This window comes from Nipponia nippon, unplaced genomic scaffold (genome assembly GCF_047370975.1).
Source record: "Nipponia nippon isolate SJK-2023a ecotype South Korea unplaced genomic scaffold, ASM4737097v1 scaffold_9, whole genome shotgun sequence".
NCBI classification, from domain to species: Eukaryota; Metazoa; Chordata; class Aves; order Pelecaniformes; family Threskiornithidae; genus Nipponia; species Nipponia nippon.
The window spans coordinates 30,044,102-30,063,267 of NW_028262413.1; the positions used below are offsets into that span (position 1 = coordinate 30,044,102).

General features: G+C 37.8%; 1 protein-coding gene across 11 annotated transcripts in view; it reads right to left on the reverse strand.

The window, feature by feature from the left end:
- TLN2 (talin 2) overlaps nt 1–19,166 on the reverse strand; it is a 218,182-nt gene that overhangs the window by 101,202 nt on the left and 97,814 nt on the right. For 10 of the 11 annotated variants that reach the window (XR_015701295.1, XR_015701294.1, XM_087743609.1 and 7 more), the window contains 9 exons: nt 17,854–17,981; nt 12,931–12,994; nt 10,610–10,714; nt 8,595–8,750; nt 7,583–7,684; nt 4,896–4,972; nt 3,020–3,200; nt 942–1,055; nt 178–286 (listed from right to left, as the gene is read on the reverse strand). Coding sequence is in view for 9 of the 11 variants with exons in the window: in XM_087743609.1 (XP_087599735.1) it covers nt 178–286; nt 942–1,055; nt 3,020–3,200; nt 4,896–4,972; nt 7,583–7,684; nt 8,595–8,750; nt 10,610–10,714; nt 12,931–12,994; nt 17,854–17,981 (1,036 nt within the window). In the remaining 2 variants the exon portion in view is untranslated. Of the gene's footprint in view, nt 1–177; nt 287–941; nt 1,056–3,019; nt 3,201–4,895; nt 4,973–7,582; nt 7,685–8,594; nt 8,751–10,609; nt 10,715–12,661; nt 12,726–12,930; nt 12,995–17,853; nt 17,982–19,166 lie in introns of those variants that run through there. The other variant, XM_087743611.1, reaches the window with a different exon arrangement.

Genomic DNA, 19,166 nt, shown 5'->3' on the forward strand with positions numbered 1-19,166 from the left:
AATTGTGTTGGGAAGGACAGAAAGAAAGATTGTTCCACATGTCAATGCACTTAGCTACTGGGGTATTTTGAAGAAAATTTTTCTCCATTTTTCTCCCATACTCAATCCCTATGTTACTTGAATTAGACTGATAAATAACTAGAGGACTGCAAGGAAATCCTTCCATTTGAAATTTACCTGCTGTAAGGTTAACAACAGACGCAGTTCCTGCAGTAATAGCATCAACTTGAGAGTGTATTTCATGTTTTGACTCATCAACCTTGTTCTGAACCCATACTCTTGATGCCTGAAGAGCAATAATAAAAACAAGAATTAAGGATTGCAGTGAGGTCCTGTAAAAGGAGATACTATGTAAACCTCTGATTCCTTCATGAACCTTTAAAAGTGAAACAGAGGACAACAACCAAGCCCTTAAAGTGAAATATGAAAGTAAGGATTTTCTTTTGCTGAATCATTCACAACAGAATTGCTATCACATTTCAATAGCTGCCCTTTTAAGGTAAATGCCATAAACAGTGCACCCGTGAAGGCTAAACACTCTTGACTGACAGTCCCTCATAAGCAATAGTCTCTTGATCTGTCCTCCTGCCTTAACCTGGATCAGGAATGACAGAATCATATTTTGTTCAGATTTTTCAAGTGTCTGGGAGGCAGTCACTGCCACCATAAATATAGCCCATAGTTTGTGTTTAATTATACATACGCACACGAAACAAACAGGATTCCAGACATGGTTATGCAAGGAAGTCTGCTACATCTTATCTCACTGACTAGAGTGAATTGGAACACTGTACATGAATTCCTTAAAGAGAGCACAAAAGATTTATCTGATTTTAAAAGCTTTAGCCATACCACTTCAGATCCAGGGACAATGACTAAACTGATCTGTAAACAACCCAAAGCATTAAGATCCGTTTCTATGAGGGATTAGAAAAACTCACCATGTCCTGCCCTAGAGGTGGTAGGTTATCAACTTCACTGAGGTCAGCTTGTGCCTGTTGAACAGCATGCATACTGGTATTAATAGTCCCCATCAAGGCCTGCTGAGCTGAGGTCTGAAAGGCAAAACAAGGAAACAGCTGTGTGCTATGTTCCAAATGGCACTTCAAGCAGATGTTACATATGCTGAGTGAGTGACAACAATCCAACAATCACACCAAGCCATTTCAAATAGCTAGGTTTTCCCTGGTGCAATGGAGAAAGAAAAGCTCTCTAACACTCCTCCCACACAGTCTTGATTCTGCCTATGCCATTTTATACTGCTCTGTACTTGCACACATTTATAAAATGGTGAACTTTCTCATATCAAACAATGCCCAATAGACACACACAAAAACACCAAGGTGTCTTGCTGACTTGCATTCTAGGAACATGAACATGAAAACTGAATTTGCTTCTAGGATATCTTTATTGATTTCCTGGAACAGCCTACCAATGAAATAAAGGATGATTCTAAAATTAAATTGCCATCAATATGCATAAGCTAACAGAAAACTGAAGGGTTTTAGCCAGGGCAGGATGGCTACCTGTACTGGGTGTCTGCAGCAAGGTTTTGGCTGCAGGGGTGGCCTCTGTAAGGAGAGGCCAGGGGCTACCCCGTGCTGGGCACAGCTGGTTCCAGACAGCTCCAACAGACCCACTGCAGGACACAGCTGAGCCCAGCAGCCAAGGTGGTGGCACTTCTGGGAAAACGTTGTTAAGAAAGGGCAAAACATCATGTGGTAGTGAGGGGAAAAAAAAGTTCAAGAAACAGCCCTGCAAACCAGAATGTCTGAGAAGGATGGGGAGGAGGTGCTCCAGGCAGCAGAGCAGAGATTCCCCAGCAGCCTGCGGGAGAGACCGCAGTGGAGCAGGTATTTCCCTGCAGCCAGTGGAGAAGGCCATGCTGGTGTAGATATCGACCCTGCAGCCCACAGAGGACCTCACACTGCAGCAGGTGGATATTTCCCTGAAAGAAACTACAGCCTATGGAGAGCCCACGCTGGAGCAAGGTCCTGACAGAAACTGCAGCCCAGGGAGGACCCATGCTGGAGCAGGCTCTCCTGACAGGAACTGCAGCTCACAGGGGACCACACTGGAGTTGGTTTATCCTGAAGGACTGCAGCACATAGGAAGAATCCATTCTGGAACTGAGGAAAAGTGTGAGGAGGAAGGAGAAGCAGAGAGGGGCTGTTATAAACTGACCACTTAGGAGGAGGGAGCAGAATAGTCAGAAATGAAGGAGTGAAGTTGAGTCTGGGTAAAAAAGTGGGTGGTGGGAAGGTGGTTTAGTTTTTGTCTGTTTCTCACCATCCAACTCGATTTTGATTGACAATATATTAAATTAATCTTCCCCAAGTTGAGTCTGTTTTGCCCATGAAGGTAACTGGTGATCTCCCTGTCTTTACCTCAACGTATGTCATAATAAAGCATTTCTAATCTTACACACCCCCTCCCAACCCCCCCCCCATCTTTTTGAGGAGCAGGAATGAAAGAGCAGCTGGGTAGGTATTTGGCAACCAGCCAAGATCAACCCACTACACATACACTTCTAGTGGTATGTCATGATCTTAAGCATTGATTATATTCTTTATGCCTTGTTTAGGCCTTTTGATAGTCTTTTATTTTAAATGAGAAAACTCAGCATCAGCTTTAAGCCTGCTAAAAAAATCTAAATTGTTGGGCTAGTGATAACCTAAATGTAAGCTTTTTCCTTAAAATTGCTTACTTTTGCCAGTCCTTAAACCTTTTTTTCTGATCCCGGAATACTAGTTTAACTACTTAGAAGTAAAGAGAAGGCTGGAAGAACCAGCTTTAAGGAAAATGGGAAATAAGTCAAAATGTGATACCCTAACTATTTCAGGGATGCTTAAAACTCATATTCAGTAGGACAGCCAGGAAGTCTCACTCAATATCCTCCTCCTGTAATATGTAATATGTATAACATGCTATTTCTGACTACTTGCAGCACAGACAAATTTCAAATGCAAAAAAAAGTTTCAAATACAAGTTTCAAATAAAAAACAAGGAGGTTCCTCACAAGCGGGGGCATATGTCCTCTGTGCATCTGACCAATTGTGACTTGTTGCTGGGGAGAAGGCATGATGCCAATGTTGAAAGTCTCTGGGCCACTGGACCCTGAACGCATAACAGCTGGTAGAGCCACAGAGCCATGCTCCACCTTCCCTGTTCGGTTGAACTGCTGCTGCAAGATGGTAGATCTAAAAAAACAAAACCAAAACCAAACAAACAAGAAAACGACAAAACCAAAAGCAAACACACAAAAACGCAAAACAAAAAAGAAAAACCCAACACAGAGAGAATTAGTTAGCTCCTGCAAATCAAGCCCTGCCAGATATTCTTCCTTTAGGACTATAAATTGCATTTTACAACATCTGGAGAAGCTGGAAAACTTTACAGTCTTTTTTTTTCTGTTTTCTAGCATATTAGAAAAAAATTAATTTGGGCCTTTTGGCAGATCAAATATTAATAGCACTAATGAGCAGGCACTAAGGAAAGAAGGCAATGTTTTGCTATATGTGGTACAATGCCTTTACCCCTCTAAGATGCATGACAGGCAGAACGGAACAAGGTTTATATGGCATAACAACTGCTTCGTTTCAGTTGTATCACAGGCTGATCAATAGAAAATAGAAGCATGATCCCTGTGGAGATGCCTTTTGCAAGCAATCTTTAGATTTGGGATAAAAATTAACATTCTTTCTTCCCTCTTTATACACACATGCATACATAGTACTTGCTAATTGTCTGGCAGCCTATCAGATAATGGGCTGAGAGGCAGGATACTTTCAAGAATAATAAAGTTACTGTCATCCATGGTCATGAACCACTTTGCCACATATACTGCTTATATTTAAATACGGTTCAAGCTTTAACAGCTAGAAGCATTGACAGGAATTCTGGCTTTAACAACAACAACCTGCTGGGGAAAAAAGTAATTTCAATTGTGAAAAATCTTGTATTCATCTATTACAAGTTTTGGGCTTCTCTGCACAGCGCTTAGCTAACAGTATATTCTGGAAGTGATTTGGAAAGGGCAATGTCAAAAGAAAGCACATCTGTACATGTGTAATCCATCAAAAGTTGACATTTCATATAAGGCCACATTAGATACCTAACAAGTCTATCTCCTATAAACCATACGTTTAACAATAAATCGAATAGACTTTTCACATACACACTGCTGACACTGCCATCCTTAGAGTTCCAAGAGGAGACTTGAGTGTCACAAACCTATTTCTATTCCTTCACTGCAAGGAAAGATTTAATATTCCTTTTCAAGAGTATGGCCAGCTCTACGGTTCTGCTTTTTGCTATATTCAGTTACTCTCCCATCAGAACCATAGCCTGACCTACTAGTACCAAAACCTTACCTTTACCCACACCACACATCTGATTGGTTCGTCTAAAGTGGTTTGGTGAAATAGGCCAGCTCTGTTCATGACACAGTGTACAACTCAACTGACAGGAGTCAAATTTACTGGAAACCACGGACCTAGCAGATACAAGCAACTAAAACCTTGTAAATCCTAGGTGTTTGCATGAAGATCAAAAACCTAGTACGACATTTGCAACTTTCCATCATTACTTCCCTCCCCAGCATTTTACTGAAATACAGCCTGAGTTCCTTTGTTCAAGGGTCAAGTTACCACAAAGTGGTACCACTGCTGGTTGCCTTAACCAACAATTTTAAGACAAATACCTGCTCTTCAATCCTTGAATGAAGCTAGGAGCCTGCTGAATTGCCTAGGGATAGTGCTTCCTTCTACTGAAATACCCTGTAGAAAATTATTCTTTAACAGTAATAACTATACTATTTCATTTGAAAGAAGCTGCCACAGCTAAAAGGTGTCACTCTTAAATAAAGAGCATTTCCCTCTGTTGTATACACTCACTTCTTAGGTGAAACAGATTCTTCCAACATGGTTGATTCCTCATCACCTTCAAGACCAAATCTATCTTTGCTTTGTTTCTGGAGGAGGGGGGGGAAAAAAGAAGGTTAAACAATATCCGTTGTTTTTTGCTTTCTCTCCACCATTTCCTTGCCATTTACCAGAAACCTAGTGAAATCATTTGCAGAGTCTTGTCCGGTGCTGAACACCACACTTTTTGACAGTGTGTGACCATATAACCTCCACCTCAGAAGAGGTGCCCTTCAGCATCTAACAAACCAGGTTCTAAGCCCTCACAGATTAAGTGCATAAAGGAAAAAAGCCTATTGGTGCCTTTTTGAACAAAGAGGTACAAAGAAAGTGCTGAGATACCGTCTCTTCTCACAGAAAAAAAATGTTCTGAGGACTGAGTGACATGCAACAACAGCAAATCCTGGTATAGATAGGACATGTACCATCCCCTTTCCCATTCTCTTCTAATTCAGGAACATCAGACTGACTCAGCTAACTAGAGTCATATTTAGCATCCTGAAATGTTACTATATGGTGCTACCTACCACTAGGAAATACATATCCATAGGAAAGATAAATTTAATACTGTATCCAAGTTATTTTACCATAGCTACTTCAAACTACTGGACAGTCTGCACATCTGACTTTTTGAGGCAGTTTTTAATAGTGGTATAAGGGAGGTAAATATACACAAGGAGAGTAAGTCTAAACCATTACAAACAACAGGAAACTACCATAAGTCATAAAAGTAGTGCCTTGTAAAAACAGTCCATTTCTACTTGTCACCTAGTGCAAAGATACTGTCTGCTTTGCACCTTGTTACATGATTTGTAAACTGAATATGAAAATATATATATAGTGGATATATATATAAAAATAGAGAAACATCCACTATGACCTTGGGTACATTTAACAGGAACTCCGCGTACACATCCATACACACAGCCCCCTGACTTTCTCCAAATAAGTTCTTGCTGTTATAGTTTGAGTTTATGCATGAACTGAAACTGCCTATATCTAGTCAAGATTGTGCCTTACTTCCATATTAATGTGAAGTAAAACAATATATCTAGATAAAAAAAATTGTAAAAGTTAATCAAGTTCAGGGTTCCCTGTCAACTGATTAATGACCTATCACTAGAATTGCAGGACAAGAGAGGTTGTGGGGTGGGGAGCATTGCACCAACAATATTTTAGCAGAAAAAAATGTGCCACGAATCCACATCGGAGCAAATAAGTTGCAACAGTCCAAAACACACCAAGAATTAACAATATGCAACTGAGAATGATAAACCGTACTTTGAGGCACGCATCACAGAGATAACTTGGGCTTAACAATTGAAAACTGCATGCTTCTCATATGCATCATGAAGCATCATGGGTGTTTATTACTTAACCTGTTTAAAACTGGTTGAGTCAGCAGATTGCAAAGAAGAAATCAAAGGACTGAAGGGAGTGGAAATACACACATCTGTATTCTATCAAGACAGAAAGGCTGCTTTCATTTGGCATTAGAGAGCAAAGCTACTTTTGAAGCTTAACAGCTAGAATCAAGTTTTAAACCATCTATAGAAACCTGCAGTTTATTTAAGATTTATTAAATCTGAGACTGACAGCCTCAGAGAGAAAGGCATGTACTGTGATGAATTCTGGCAATCCTCCTCAACCTCTGATTTCATAACATTTGATGTTACATCCTACACTCTTCGCATGAACAAAGGCAATAAATTCTCCTGAGCTGCTTAGCTTTCTGTCATTTTTTTACTATTAAAATCTATTACAGAAAATAACGTTGTAGTTTGGTTGAACCTTAGTAAAGCAAAAATCTGTCAAGGCGCAACCAGTGCTATTTGAAACACCTCACTTTTCTATACAACATGCTTAAAGTGTGACTATTCAGCTCCATGTTTGTTGGCAAAACTGGTATTTTTTGCTGTTGTGCTTATTTACTTGTGAATATTTTGAATGCTGGAGATGCATATCAGCCTCTTCTCTCTCCTGCCAGGCACACTCCATAAAACCAAGTTTCAAGACAGTCTGGCCTCTTCACAAACACAGATTTTATCCCTCTCTCTGCATAACTGGGATGTAATATTTTCCTTAACTGGTCACAATATTTTTAAAGCACTATAATGATTTTCCGAATTTCTTTTTTTTTGTGTTTGGTTTGTTTTTTGTTTTTTTGGTTTTTTTTAAGTTTTGCCAAAAAACTTGCTCAGCTTTGATGCATTATATACAAGAGCTGCTGGACAACTGTTGTGTCGTCCTTAATGTAGTCTTAAATGCTGCTTCCATGGGATTATTTCTTCCCACCTGATTCATCACTTTGGTCCATAGCTTAAAATCCATAGCTGAAGCTTTAAGCTCTTCTCTGGATACACACTCATAGCCAGCAGTTCACCTTCCAGACAGAAAAAACAAAGCCCAAGCATGCTGTACTGAGCCTGACCCATACTACCCCTATAGTTAACAGCCTTGATATTTTCCAGAAGCACTCACTTAAGTTAAAAAGAAAGAGCTTATATTACCTAAAGGTAAACATAAATAACATCAAAACATAAGATACAACACTGACTTCATGAGATAAAGAAAACTGCAGCTTGCACACATTTGAGCTTTTGCACTGCTGTACAGTGATTTTTACTGCATTTTTACTATATGTCATCTTACTACTATACCTTCTTTAGGATGATATCAATGTAACCTGCAATTAATTGAGAGATCTGTTCTCCTTCAGTGGTCTGTACTGAGTAATAGCTTTCCTGATATTCACCAAAATCCTGAAGGAAAAAAAAAAACAACAAACTCTTTGAAAACAGAAAGTAATAAATGAAGAAACAGTACAAATATGAGTGAGAGAACTCAAATTTTAAAATTGTTTGTATAAACATTTTATTATACCCAACAGTAAATGAAACTGCTCCAAGATTCTAAACCAGTCTATATGGGGGGTGAGGGAGGAAAGGGGAAGATGCTTTTTATTGCAGACTAATCATAGATATTTCATAAATGGAAGTGCACAGGACCAAGAGATACTTAGTCTGACTATCAGACTCAGTCACTGAAGGATGGAGAAAAGTCTTTAGAATTTTGTTCTAAAGCATAATCACCCAAGCAATTGGAAATTAGATGCACATGATTAAAGTGAATATAATTTTTTAGCCACTGCCTCTTGCTCTACCACTTTAAACCACCTTTTTGTATCCGAAATACTCTTGTTGCAGTGGTCTCTTATGGACCAAATAATTAACAGAAAATCACGTTCGTGGAAGTTCTTGAAATCCATAATTATCAAATGTATTAATGAACCATCTAGCTTTGTTTATGTTCATATCTTGCAAGTCACAAAGTGCATTATGAATGACAAACACCATAAGGCTTTAAGCAGGTATGAATAATAATGTTTTCTTAACTGTTTTAGTGGTTCGGCACAGAACAGATTTAAACAGTGTTTTTTGAAAAGATTTAAACAGTCCTTTTGATGAATTGGTCTGTCTAGAAATATCAAAACACAGATTGACCCTAGACACCAATATGGGCCAGTTTATTAATTTACAACTCAGTGACTTTATATAATGCTAGAAAAATTACGGGTAGAACAAGTTACATTCAAGAAACTGTTCTAAGTCCATCTTTGTTTCTCCTTGCCACATAGATCCCCCTTCTTCTGAATATATACAAAAAGATTACCAGAGTGAAGCTTTTAGGTGAGGCAGCCCAGCGTTTCACAGTTGTCAGTGGCCATTCCTGCAACACTTCCTTGGTCTTCTCATCCACACGCATCACTGAGTCTTTGGTGACACCCAGCAAACGAGGAACCAGCTTGTTTTTGCCTTTCATTTTTTCCTACAACAAGGCATAGAAGATTGTTTTTCATTCAAATGGAGATCGCCATAGGAGAAAAGCATGATGGAATATACTGACAAAGGGAAGCAATCAGCATGCGGACGAGGACAATTTAAAACTCCAGGCTCAGTTTGGTCACAGACAGTGATTTTCAAGCAATGCATTAACATTAAAAAGCTCTGCTCTTTACTGGATCTTTACTATGAATTTCAAAAGACATGTCCTCTTCTCCCTCCTCCAGGAAACAGAAGCATTTTAGGGACTGTGATAACAAATCTTTGGAAGTTACTTTAAAAAAAAACCCACATGATGGCAGTCCTAGACACAAGAGTTCCTCTGTAAAATTATATTAGAGAAGCTGAATGGGAAACTGGCATCAGGAGGACTGAGAAGTTAGGTTGCCCTCACCATTTCTCTCTAAAATTTCCGGAGAGGTAAAGGAAAGGAAGGTCCACTGGGGCTGACAATTAGGCAAGATCAGCCATAATTTATCCCATATTTTGGATTTGAAATCTTAGTTATTTTCAATCCCTGAGAACATCCTAACTCATGCAAATATCACAAAGGGGCTGCCAGATGTTGTCTCTTTATTTGTTGGACATTCTGCCTCTTTAGTTTTCCAAGGTTGTGGAGCATAGGCCCAAGCTAACAATTTGCTACATAAAATCCATCATAAAATAAAAATGAATCCACATATCCCATTCCCCTGAATTTATGTAGGCTGCAAAGAATCAATTCCTATTTACATAGCAGGTCATTTGATAGACTTTTAAAAGACCAATTATTCCTTCCAACAGAAGTTTCATGACATGATTCAATTACAGTTTGCTTTAAGCTATGACAAAAGAAAGCAAGATATTAATGAAAAATACAAAGATATTTTTACCTTTTATGATACAGGTCAGCTACATTGTGTTAACAAATCCCCACTGAATTAGCAGCTTCTTCTAAATGTGCATGCTTGTCAGTTTTAATATTTTAGTTACTGAAAACTGCACACCATAACTTTAGTATAGTTTCTAATACACAACTTAGTTCAACAGCTCTGTTCAGAGTTGAGACTCCTTCCACTGTTAATGGTGCCTAAAAAGACATTTTCCCTTAAAGGAAGCAAGACAAGGTAATTCTCTCAAAGCGTACCATATTAATAGTATTACCCTCTGCACATTTTTCATTGTATTTTCACCTTCTATCTGCTTCACTAGAATTTGTGGGTGATTAAGTACTTTAGGAAAAGACAACCTATCGATATTTTGCCACCTACAAAGATTCTGTACTGTAACTGTGGGAACCTAAGAACGAAAATGTTTGCCTAAGTTTAGCCTCCTTTCCATTCTATTTCAATGGTTACTGAATATTCGGGCACTAATGCTACAGTCATGTTTTCACCGCAGAACATCAGTATCTTGGTAGCAAATTGTTTCAACAGCCTTAAGACCATCACCTGTTTTACTGTAAGGATTAAGAGAAATTAATCATGCAGCTGATGAAGTTGATCTTCAGATGCAGTTTTTCAGCATGCAATTCGTATTATCATTAAACTTCTGAACAGGAACAACTTATGAGTTCTTTTTGAATGTTTTTCCAAAGACAGTACTTTGTTGGCAATCAAAAGAAAAAAGAAAAAGAAATGTCAATTTCAAGAAATTAAATCATGACAGACTGAACTTCTTTCTGGAAGCAGTATGACAAGGATCTAAACTGAAATTATAATTCTGTCCCATGTAGTAATTTACACTCTTTTTCCAAATGCTGCTTTCAGAAAGGAGGCTGAAAGAACATCTTTGACCTTTGCTTAGTGCAGAATCTGAGGTAATACATAACCAACCACACAACATGGTCAGCAAGATCTACGTTACCTTAACAAGAAAAAATGACACTCCATAGGTCCGCAGGGAACGGGCCAGCTTCACATACTTCACTTTGGCTTCTATTTCAGTCATCTCACCACAGTTTTTGTGCTCCTGTAATGAGAGTTCAGTATCACTTAGGCAGAAACAATGCTTTCTGGAAACAAACAAAAAAAGGGTACAGGTTTTATCTGCTTAAGGATGCTTCATTAATAATCATTACAATTAGAATATTTGAAAACATACTGGCTAGAAACGTTAGCAAGACTGTATCCCGTAATTGCTCATATTGGAGAACATAACCTGTGCAAATGGAACACTCCTCTTTCACCATCACCCATTCTATCTGTGCCTCAGATCAAGCACATTTAAACCACTTCTGAAACAGTTTAAAATTCTAGGTATTGCTGCTATTTGACACCTTTAGGTTTCATACAATTAACGCCTCTTTATTAAGTTTTTAAAAATAATTTAAAAGTCCCAGTACCCATATTTTATTCCAGGAACAGACTATTCCTGCTTTGTGCCTAAAACTTCTGATTCATAAAAGCCTCACACCTTGCAGCTGACCATTTCTCATCTCTCATAGGTATTTCCACTAGGCTTTTTTTGCCAGTTGCACCATTATCCACAATTTTTTCATCACATGAAAAGAACTCTACAGGTGAGGAAAAAGCAATGCTTTTTCTAAATAGTTCTAAATCCTGAAATACTCATCTAGGTATGCTTTGTAACTCAATTTCTATTTATTATTTAAGCAATTTACTCATTAGCAAACTTTATTACCTGTAAGTAATGACAACTACCGATATTACCTATTCAAACTTCATCTCAGCATCTGCTCTCCTACCCTACACTGTTCTGCTGAAAATCCTATCCCAACGTCTTGCTATTTAAATGCTGTTTGTGGGATTCCCTATCACACTCCTTCTTCCCCTCACATTCTTCTGAACTGCTGGTTACCACCTCTTTCATGCTGACTGATGGCAGCAGGGTGAGCACCAAGAACATGGGAAACACTTCCTACTCCAGTTTAAGTTACCATCTTGACAGTGTTCCAGGGAGGAGCACTGGGAGGAACAACTGCAACTCCAAAAACCCTTTTGCATCCCAAGGACGTAGACCGATCATATCTGTCAAGTTCAGCACAGAGAACACAACCAGGATCCCAAAAGAGCAAGGAGCCCAAAAGTAGTCATTGCAGATGGAATATCTGGTGAAAATCACCTGCCAAACTCAAGAATTTTATAACTCAGGGACACATCTGTTTGGTTTTTTTTGTTTTGGTTTGGGTTTTTTTGTTTGTTTGGTTGTTTTTTTTCAAAAAGACAGCTTGCTTATGCTACCTTGCTGTTACATCTTTGCCCAGCATCAGTGCCCTCGCTGATGAGTTTCTTGTCCGTGCACTTAAGTACATAATGATTGAAACTACTCATAGATCATATTTGACATGGGCAAAAAAATCATATGCTATGAATAGCATGACAGTGATACTCAGAAGTGAATGAATCTTTTTTTGCTTAAACCACAACATCGCTGCCACCAGCTGAAGATATACAGAACAACATTAGACACCGTCATCTACAAGTACGTACTACAAGCTCCAGGTAAAACAGACTTACTGAATTACAGAATTCCTAGACTGGGAGTGTAACAGACATAGGAAAGTATGTGACTTGTTCCTGCTCTTCAACTTGTCTCCAAGTTGAGATCACAGATCACTAGTATGTCCTTCCAGAAACCACATGACTTGATTTCAGCTATTGACCTCAGAATTTTTTAACTTGTATTGTATTGCCAAACTTTTATTTCAGTAGGCACAGATATTTAGTGCATCTACAGTACTCAAACTCTGAGACCACTTCCAACAGTATCAGTACATTTTATACTCAACTGCTTCAGTCTTTTACAACTGTGTGATTCACAGACACATCACTGAACTCAAGCATTAGCTAGCAGAACTCCATATTACTTGAAGCTCATGCTTAAATAATGAAGGCATAAAATTAAAACTGGTTTTCCTACATGTGCTTCTATTTTAGTACAAATACACATCCTTACATTTCAATGCAACTGAGAAAAAGGTCTTAAGAATATTGAATATTCACTCTCTCCCCTTCAACAAAGTACACTGAATAATCATCAGTGAAGAAAAAAGGATCAGGACAATAAATCTGCTGAAGAAAGAAAAGAAAAGCTGTCAGATTCTTAACACTTGATTTTCTGATAGTTATATAATTCAAGTATATACAGAGTATATACCTGTGAAAGCTCGAATTTTTCTTATAAAGGAAGTGAAACTATAGTAGGTTTTTCAGCCTCACAATTACCTGAAATATTCTCTTTTCAGCCCCTCTTTGTTTGGTATATTCTTTAGGCAGGAATTCTTTTAGGCTAGAAAAGAAAAAACCACAATTCCATAGTTAATGGTGCCTTCTTGAGGGGGGATGCTTTCCATGGTCCTTTATTGGCATTAATTCCCCCAAGCTTCCCAAAATTAGCATAAAAAAAAAAAAAAACCTACACAGTGAAACAAAACTCTGGCTAAGGAGAGTGAGAGCAAAAGGACACCTTGCATTATCAAGAAAAATACCTCTTCATCTTTTGAAAAGTCATCAAAAGTAAATAATAGCTTGGACACTTTCCATTCTTAAACTATACAATGTCTCTCAACAGCTCATAGGGGTTCACATCTAAATCCAAATACACTTATTGTAATCTGTGGTAAGAAGGGGATATCACAGCTTGAGCCAACTCTGTGTCCGAGTTCAGACACTGCTATTACTTTCCAGTAGCACTGTGATTTACTGATGTGCAGGACCAAGTTCTTCTCTTGTGTCTTCCAAGAAATGTTAGAACACTAATATTTTACTGAAAAACTGCAAAGCCACTTAAGTGGACACCTAATACCAGTCACTCTCTGAAAAGCAAAGTCATAAATAACCAGTGCTAATTTCTGTAGCACTTGGATACTAAGGGTCTCGGAATACAAGGTAAACTAAGAAAGTTCAAGCTCCATGTTAGAGTTTAGTCAGAAAGAATCTTTAAAGACCTCACCAGTACCTCCTTGCTGTATAATAAAACAAACCCTTTACCTCAGCCAAACATCACCCCAACTTGAAGACATATCAACATCATGCTTTAATAAACATCAGTTCTTTTCTGGATTGCACCTTCCCATCTGGAACACCCTACTCTGATGAAACTCTGTCATATACTCAGCAGTTCATTTTCAGCCTGAAGATATTTCCGCAGTTCAAAAAATTGGTTTCTAAGGATCCCCCTTGCTTTGGACTATTAAGAATCACAGGAAAAGTATGACTGAAGAATCTCCTCCTCATTTTGATTTATTCAGTAAGCAAGCACACAATTAACACAGAAAGGTGGAACTACCTACTATCATGGAAAGTTACAAGTTTTGAGAAGGATGGATTTTTTTAAACAAAATTGGCAAAAAGTTTGCTCAGCTGTTCTGTGGGGTTTTTTTGGGTTTCGCTTTTTTTGGGGATGGGTGTTTGTGTTTTTTTGTTTGTTTGTTTTCGTGTGCTTTTTTTGGTTTTGTTTTTAAACAAAAAAGCCTGCCATTACAGAAAAGAAATAAAATAACTCAAGAGACTAAATCAGGATTTTGTGCTTTCTTCAAAAATAATATTCAGTAGTGAGATCATTCATTTTGTTCTTTCCATAAAGCACTAGCAATATAAAATCAAAGAAAGAACAACTGTCCTTGCTAATCTTTCTTCCAATGCTCCAGTAGTTACATCTCACTAATACAAGACAATGATATCTCTTCTCAGGACTTATTTACATAGATATATCACAGGGTAGGGAAGGCTGGAGAGCCAAATTCATTTTGTAGATAAGGATTGAACAGCTTATTATCCTAAAAAGCTGGTGCCTTTATACTGAAACAACTGGTGCTTTTATACAGAATTTCATAGGTTCAAATCAATTCAGTTAAATTCACTTCCAAGGCAAATGAAGGAGGGGGGGGGGACCCAAACCATGCCAAACCTGAATTAAACCTAGTTTAATTCTGGAAATGGATTTAAATAGAAAAATGATAGTTATCAATGCACTTCCAATTCTCATCTTTTATTAACTAAAGTTAATTTTCAAACATTATTTGGAGCTTCTTAAGTAGCAAGAGTTAAGAAAACAAACTTTGCATTTTGTCCACTAAGCACCAAGTGGTATAATGGCAGTCAGATCGGATACTTTTTCCTTGTATCACCTTCCATTATTTATCACCTCAACTGAAAGGGTGAAATACTAGTTGTAAACAGACTGAAATTATTTTAATGCTACCTATAATCAAGATATTTTCTTTATGATGCAACAAAAAATAATTTCACCTTATTTAGCAGCTTGTTTAACAGAGTTAGCAAAAACACCTGGAATATATTATCACTTAGCCTTCTTTAATCTCTTTAATTATACATTATTACAATGGACAATGAACCCAGTTAAAAAAACATCTAATAGCAAGCAGTGTTTATTTAACTTCATTTACTGTGAGTTTGTTCCTACAGTTCTTTAAAAAGTTATACATGAGTGCCAACATATTGATTGTTTTTCATTAGCATAAAGGTATATCATATCCAGTGTTGTTGAAAAAAAACAGTTTAAGACAGTAAAACAGGCTAGATTAAATAATTGAGCTTATTGGTCACCAAGCATGCTTCGAAATAAAAAGCAGCGGTGGGCAGTTTTAGCTGCTCCTTTCCTCTTTGCATATAAATAGTATGAGTTCTTTATTAGATATTCTCTCAGCAAATTTAAACACAGCGTACCTCTGTAGGTGCAATGCAAAACTTGAGCTGTATGAGGAACGGCATGAAGAAGGACTATTGCAGTTTGATAGTTTAAGAGCTTTCACACTTTACTTTGGCATGAGCTTCAAGGAAATTCCAACAACCAATACCATAGTGCTAACAACATGCACGCAATAATCTTCAGCTGTGCCAAGAATCATTTATCAATGACAAAAAAGGATACAAAAGATCTCTCTATATAAACATATTGCAGACACAGCAAATTAAACTAAGCTGTTTCAAAACAATGCTATGAAATACTAATACTATTCTGTTACTTGCTGTTTTCTGTATGAGTTGACAGGTTCTCCTTAAGGGAATCTGTAGCATGTTCAGGTTTCACTGGTGAGTGAATGGACAACTCTCAAATGTATTTCACATATTGAGCTACAGCATACAGTTTACATAAAACAAAACTACTTTCATACTTGAAAAGAATCAATATTCATCCACCAAAAAGTAGGAAATAGTTGGATGAAACTTTAAAAAAGCTCAATGTTTTTCAAGAAAAAAAAAAGGTTTTCTGAAAGGACAAGAGATGCATTTTCAGGAAAAAAAAAATCAGCATTTATCAACACTACTTATATACATTGTTCATAACGAGTTAGGAGCGCTTGGCTTCTTTAGACTCACAAAACAAAAGCAGGAGGTTTTGCAAAAAGGCTGTCATGAAGGCTACATACAGCCAAATGCATACAACACTAAATCATAAACATGTACACTTAAAATTAGAAAGCAATGACTAGGGACTTACGGTTCTGGAGTAGGCTCCTCTACAGAGGGCAAAAAGAGAATTACTTCTAAACCAGAAATCCTTAATTTTATGAAACTGATTATACACCAGGACAGCGAGCGATTACACTTCGTGACCTGCAAGGCTTGATCCTAATACAGTCAAAGCCCACTTAAATGAAAATAAAACAATAGTAGAGAAAATTCCCTGCAGAAAATAACAAGGTTCTAAATTTTGGAATTCCAGTTCTAAATGATTTCCACTGGAGTAATGTTCTCTTTCTAACATGCGGTTCAGTTATTTATCTGTCATTTCTATTAGGATAAAAAAAGGATAATGCACTCTATATGTGCGATGACTTATTCTGTGATGGACTTCAAACTATCTACCATTGCATACAAAGTAGAATATCATCCAGTCAGCAGTTTCAGTCCACCATAAAACACAGTTAGTATACGGGAGGCTTAAGAAAAAAAAAAAAAATCTTTACACTGAAAACACCTAGAAAAACCTAGAAAAATTTAAGCAACTGAACTCTGCACAGCAATTCGCTTTAAAATTTAAAAACAACTATCGCTGGGAACACCTAACTCTTGAAATCATTACCATGACACAACATTTGCTTGTCATGAGCTAATACCCTAATGGTTTGCTGCAGGAATACTCTTGAGTGAGCAGAGAAGGGAAGTATAAGTACACAGTGAACAAATCCCAGAGGAAGATTGTTGTGTAACTGGTCACAGTTCTAGGGAATAAGAACCAGGAGTACACTGAAGCTATTACACTAGGTCCCCATAATTCTTAGAGACATTAGTAGCTCTATTATGAAAGGTTCATGGGCCAATCAGTAGCAGACAGACAGAACAAATATTGTTTTGTGCATCCCATTAAGGTATCTATGAGCCTCATACATAGGCAAGGCTTGATGGACTGTGCAGTAAATGGCTTTCTTTTACCTTCCTACATTCCTTTCCTCAGACTCCGGCTCTGGGTTAATTCTACTGCAGGCAAACCAATCAGAAAATTAAAATTGGTAGAAGAATGGGACATCTAAATTTCAGTCAAACTAAACTTGCCCTGCTGATAGCAGTAAAGTAAGTACCACAGGAAAAGTTAAAGGATGGGTCCCTTGTAAGCAGGACTCTTGTCTGCATCTGAAACAAAGAGCACAATTCTAGATCTCCATTCATACAACAACATGAGAGGGTGAATCTGAACAACTGATTAATGCCACTAAAAAGTTTGGAAATTTTAAGCTCTACACACAGCAATATTACCTTTATTCAAATGACAAAGCATCTTTCCATTCATGTACTTTCCTAGCAAATCAAACATCTGTGACATATACTGATGTACACTTAATTCACACATGGCATTACTAAATGCAGGCAGAAGTAGACTTCTAAGGAACAACAAAATTCCAGTTTTCCCACATTACCAGGTGGTTGGGGAATGCAGGTGTGTACTTAACTGGCACCCTGGGGGGAGCTGGTGCCCTGTGCTGCCTAATAAGCCACTGCCAAAAGTCCTCTCATCAGTTGGGGTTGCCGATGTGTGCAATAAGGCTCCTCTCACAGGGAGATTGCTACAGAAAGCACACTGAATCTGATTACCTCTGCGTAGAACACTAAAATGCATTTAGTCTGTGACAACTCAACATTAGTTACACCTAAGGTCACCCAAATTTATAAGTTAGAAGTGTTTACTCTAAAAATCCAGGTTTGTGTTTGTGTTCTACATGAGGTCCAAACTGGATCTGTGCTTGAAAGCCTCCGAACTCACAAGCCTTCTCGAAGGAGACAGGATGGGAACCATTCAAAATGTCATCACGAGCCTATAGGAGGTAAGCAAAGACATGTCAGAGACATCTCAAATAACTATTACATCTCTGAAATTCTTTGAAAGCTTGAACACAGCCCAAGAATCCAGCAATACACTTTTCTGTCTGAATGTCTCTATTATTCCATTCTGGATGTGTTTACGACTAATAAAATAAACAAAGGGCTAGATTATTTTCCGGTGAATATCTATGGAGACTTATTGAAACCACGATTGTAACAACTTTCATCAAAAAGAGGACTTCACGCCCATTTCCTGCCATATGTGTCTCCAAAATAAAATGTATGTATACACACTTATGTGTAGGTACACATATATATACAGATATATATGTATGTGTACATACACACATGTAAAAGCTTTTATCTCACCACCTTGTGATAGCAGGGAAAATGATTTGCACAACTACTAAGTAAAAACCAGATTACTATTATACAAACGGCAACAGGAGAAGGCAAACAGCATTTTCCTTCCTTTTGTTTACACTTAGCAGTCATAGAAGATGATGGATGTTACAGCTCTGGCAATAGAAGGCTCATCTATCCATAGACAAAACAATGACAAGGCAGTATCACCACATACTGTCATAACAATAGCCTGAAAAAACATCTAAGTGGCAGGAGAACAGCTCAGTCTGATAGAATCTTCTAAAATACTTGAAAAATGTAATGCAGTCTTACAAGCATCTTTATCTTTTGCCTCAGAGTTTTAAAATGTAACTTAGAGCAATCCCATTTGAATCAGCTGCAAGTTTAACAACGGAACATTGCATTAAACTTTCAATGTGGGTTTCTTTTTTTTTTTACTTAAAAAAAAAACAACAAAATTTCACAGAGAGTTTAAAAGCCTGCTTTTTTCAGACTGCATTACAGGCAACTGCACTGGAGCCTTCAGTTAAATAGTATCTTTTGCATAAAACTCTTAGCTTTGCTAAGGTATGTATAGCACCTCTAACAGTTTGGGGAACCTGCCTAGGTGGACTCCCACTGTGTTACATGATATGGTCCATTTTGAAAAGGAAGCCTGCCTGCCTTGTGTGGTGTCTGGGTTGAAGACTGGAAAGGGAGTGCAGAAGCAGCTCTCTCACTGATCAGACGGAAAAGAGATGGGAAGTGGAAAGCTGGTTGCAAGACTGACCTGAGATTCCATATTACAGAGAAAGCATCACCTATAGAAGAGA